Source organism: Lactuca virosa, chromosome 8 (assembly GCF_052849685.1).
Source record: "Lactuca virosa cultivar CGN04683 chromosome 8, Lactuca_virosa_CGN04683_v6, whole genome shotgun sequence".
Classification (NCBI taxonomy): Eukaryota; Viridiplantae; Streptophyta; class Magnoliopsida; order Asterales; family Asteraceae; genus Lactuca; species Lactuca virosa.
In genome coordinates this window covers 33364979-33369554 of record NC_136433.1, presented here as the reverse complement: position 1 = coordinate 33369554, position 4576 = coordinate 33364979, and the positions used below count along the sequence as shown (strand labels likewise).

General features: G+C 35.7%; 1 protein-coding gene across 1 annotated transcript; it reads right to left on the bottom strand.

Annotated features, from left to right (window-relative positions):
• Nucleotides 1–2873: 2873 nt before the first annotated feature.
• LOC145132487 (ethylene-responsive transcription factor 5-like) lies at nt 2874–4212 on the bottom strand. The gene has a single exon (XM_079067286.1). The coding sequence runs from the start codon at nt 4106–4108 to the stop codon at nt 3026–3028; it is 1083 nt and encodes a 360-aa protein (XP_078923412.1). The 5' UTR covers nt 4109–4212; the 3' UTR covers nt 2874–3025.
• Between the last annotated feature and the right edge of the window lie 364 nt (nt 4213–4576).

Genomic DNA, 4576 nt, shown 5'->3' with positions numbered 1-4576 from the left:
GCATAGTAGAGGTGGTGGAAAGGTGGCGATTGAGGTTGTATTTGTATCTCTACTCAACTTCTTCTAAAGTATGCTTCAATCGAAGAGAGATGAGTTGATCCAGTTGGTTTGATTTGTCAAGTTCTGAGGGAGCAACAAACTTGGTCTCGGGGAGAGAATTGATCACCAAATCGATTTTTGAGTTGAGTGCTCCGACTTTGGTATTGACATTGTCAATTTTGGAATCAAATTGATCAACTTTTTCTTGAAGATCCAAAAGATCAAAAGGATCAGCAATTTGGTCTTCGGAGGATCCTATATCTAAGCTGGATCCTTCGGACTTCTCATCATCATCATCAATAGTGCCTTTAGCATCATCACCATCTTGATTTGTATCTTTACCACCGACTCCAAGATCCATTTCTTCCGAAGATGACTGAAAGTCAAGATCAATCTGTGGTTTGGAAGAAGAGGCTTGAAGAAATTGAAAGTTTGATCTGGGAGGAAGAAGGCTTGAAAATCAACTTGAGTGTTGGCAAACTAAATTTGTACATCAACATCGAAATAAAGTTTTGTGTGGAAAGAAAGAACATGAGAGGAAGATAGAGATCACCGATTTACGAATATTGTTGCTATCTTGTGGCAAAATGTTGTTGGACAGGATACTAAACATGATAATTAGGAATTTGTTAAGAGTGACGTTGATCATTGAAAAAATAAAGGAATGAAGATGTGGTCGTTTGAACATATCCATAGCAGCAACCATTTGTTACTATCAGGAGAGTTGAGAAGATCACAATCAAGGGTGCTAGGTGGATAGGTTTTTTGAGAAGGAAATGATAGGATATCTTGATGTTAGATTTGAAGGAATTAGCTCTTATCGATGAGATGAACTATAAGGCTCGACGGAGTAGGTTCGACACCCTCTTCGGAAACGTCTATGTGGCTCGACAAACACTAACAATGGGCTATCTCCTCAGTATGTCGAGGTCGGCATCTGGACTCGACGGGAAGATGTCGAGTCTCTCTCCACCTTCTCTTCTCCCCACCTTGCCTCTCTCTCTCACTCACACACACACACACACACTCTCTCTCTCTCTCTCACCTACACTCGACAACTACTCCCTTCTGGTGGCAAAAAGTAGTCCGACAACACCTGGTAGAGCTCGGTTATACTGTCACCACTCCCTTCAGTCTAATAAAAAAGAATTAATCCTTAGAATTAGAGTACCATAATAATATTGACCTAGTCTAGCCTGGTTCTAGCTTCATTTTCTTTAGACAATCTCCAACTCACTTCCATATTTTCCCCTAAAAATGGAGTAAAAAATGGGGTAAATAGTGTTTCATCTCTAATCCTACTCCATTTTTTTACCTCATTTTTACCCCCCAAAAGTATATTTCTAGTATATTCCATTATTTCAAATTATATAGATTGTCAAACACACTCATTCTACTAATTTGGTTTTAACAAATATATAATCTATATTTTTTTCATTACAATAATATTAAATAAATAATATTATATATATAGCACTTAATTATAAGCTTTTGTAAAATACGTTATCGTGTTTTAAAATTTCAATATGTATTTGAACTTTTATATGAATTTGATAAACAAAAAACAAGCTTTATATTTATAATTAATTAATATAATTTAATATATAACAAAATATTATAAATATTAAATATTACATTTAAATTATAATTAGCAGATAAAAATAAACTAGAAATATATAAATATATAAAAAGAGGGATTAAAACCAACAACTCAAAGTTCATTCCCATTTTGGGAGAAATGAATAGTATAACACCAAATATGGTGTTATACTATTCATTTGTCCCAAAATGGGGAAATAAATGAGGTAGGGTTGGCCAGAAATTGAGTAAAAAATGGGAAAAATAATGAAAAATGAAAATGGGTTGTAGATGCTCTTAGTAACCGGTATATGTTATGTTAATGCTCTTAGTAACCGGTATATGTTAATGGGTTGTAGATGCTCTTAGTAAGCGGTATATGTTAATGAAAAATGAAAATGGGTTATAGATGCTCTTAGTTACTCATGTTTCCTATTCTTTCAAAATGTGTTACTAGTATATGCTACTCACTTATTTCTATTATCTCATTTTAGTAACTGTGTATATGTTAATGTTTTTCTTGTTGACATTTACCCCTCTCCATATGCATATTTATTTCCTCTATCAGATCGTTCAATTTTCATCGGGCTAACGTTTTATATGCATAGATCTTTATTTATTTATATTTAATTATTTATATAGATTTATGTATTTATATTTTTCTCTAATTATTTATTTATTTATACCGGAGGTTTCTACGAAAAGAGTCTCCTTTATAGGAAGTGCTGCCGACCATCATACTTCACTTATCTTATTTACATGAGACCAAGATTCTACTGCTTTTCACTTTTATATTTTAATACTCATTACACACATCTTACACATGTCGATTACTAACAACCAGATATAGAATAGTTGTTAGAGATTAGAGTTACCTTGACAATATTTACTGTTTAATAAGACTGTTATAAAATTATAATAGAACAGTTAAAAGGAGTTGCCTCTTGACCCCTTCAATAAAAAAATATTATCAACTTATGTATCTCGTCACCTTCATTTATAATGCACTATGATGAATTATATTTTAAGGGGTGTGTGGCTTATCTTTTGAGAGGCTAAAAGTCCTTTTAGATAAAGATAACAGAGAAAAGATGTTTGGTAAAAGCTTCTTAAAGCTCCTTTTGAATTTTTCATAGAAGGAAAACTGACTTTTTGGAAAAGTCAGGAAACCTGTCTTTTTGTAACTTTTTCAAAAATCCTTTAGCGAGATAACCCAAAGACCCCTTATTATCGATTCTATGACACCATTCAAAATATGACTCAAATTAATGTAGTCGACTATTAATAAAAACTTTATACAATGCTAGCGATTTACAATTTCAAATTACGTATGCATATAATTTATAATTGCGAAACAACCAACAGCTGTTTCATTTTTGAAAATATAGTAAACGCCGTTAAATCATCGTTACGTCACCATACAACCGGACGTGAAGTCCATCGTCGGATAAGGTGATAATAAAGGGACATCGAATATACTGTTATCGTCCGGCGTCCAGTTAGTCGGCGATATGGTCGACCCAACCGCAGCATCCGCCTTATCACCGTCGCACTCCGCCGTCTCTGGTTCTACTTTCACATCTTTCGGACTTCCTCTCACTTGAGTCACTTCCACCATAGACTGTCCGGCAACGCTTTTAGGGCTATTACTCCTGATCATACAACCGGACGTGAAGTCCATGGTAGGATAAGATGATGATAATAATGGGACCTTTTCAAATGTTAAGGACCCAACCGCAGCATCAGCCTTATCACCACCGTACTTCGCCGTGTCTGGTTCTACTTTCACTTCTTTCCGACTTCCTCTCACTTCCACATCAGACTTTCCGGCAGCTCTTTTACGACTATTACTCGCCACCACCCTCGTCTCCGTTTCCGCCGCTTCCTCTGAATTTCCAATTTCGAGCGGGAAATTCAATATGGCTTTGTTGCCTCGAAGCTTAAACGCTGCTTTATCATACGCTTTTGCTGCATCTATGGCGGTGTCGTATGTCCCAAGCCAAACCCTAGTCCCTTTCTTGCTAGGATCCCTGATCTCCGCGGCAAACTTTCCCCACGGCCGTTGTCTTACTCCTCTGTAATGCTTCCTCTCCTCAAACTCCTTCTCCTTAACCACGACATCAGATTTCTCGATTGCAGGTGGAAACGATATATTCACAGAGGGTTTTCGTTGATTAAAACCGTTGTTGCTAAATTTTCCAGTTATATCCGATGAACTTGATTGAAGCATCGGTTCTTGTTCCACTCTGAATTCAAATTGGTGGCCGGAAACCGTTCGAGTGTGATCAATCACAGAGGACGTAGGAGAAGAAGAAGAAGAAGTAGAAGATGATGATGATGAGGTTAGAGGAAAAACAACGGTGGATTTGTAGGTGATATTATTGCAGTGATGATCGGAGAGTATGGAATATTCCTGTAGGAAAGAGGAATCGTCAATAAGCAGGTGTTGGCGGATGAGATCTAGAGCTGAAAATTCCTCGAGTGATGCCATTGTTGAACTCTGTGTGTGTGAGAGAGAGAGAGAGAGAGAGAGAGAGAGAGAGAGAGGCGTGGAAATGGGGAAGAGAGGAGGAATGGATATATACAAAGAGTCAACGACAAAGGAATAACAGATACAACAAATTTCAGACTAATTCATTTTATGCAAAAATGATCATTGCTTATTTGATTTATGTGTTTTACAATATTTAACTCATACGTTTACGTTTGATGCAAGATCTAATCATCTAATCAATTAGTGATGGCTTTTTAAAAACACAAATACATAAATAAATATATATAATTGACACCGATTTTTTTGTCCATTTTACGTTTTTATATAATTACCAAATAAGAATACAAAAACAAAGATAAAGACAAACGACAACTTATTGATACAATAACTAATATTTATTTGTCCTTTTGTGTTGTCAAGTTGGAACTGCAATTATTTTTCCCTGTTTCTTTTAAGATTGATGGG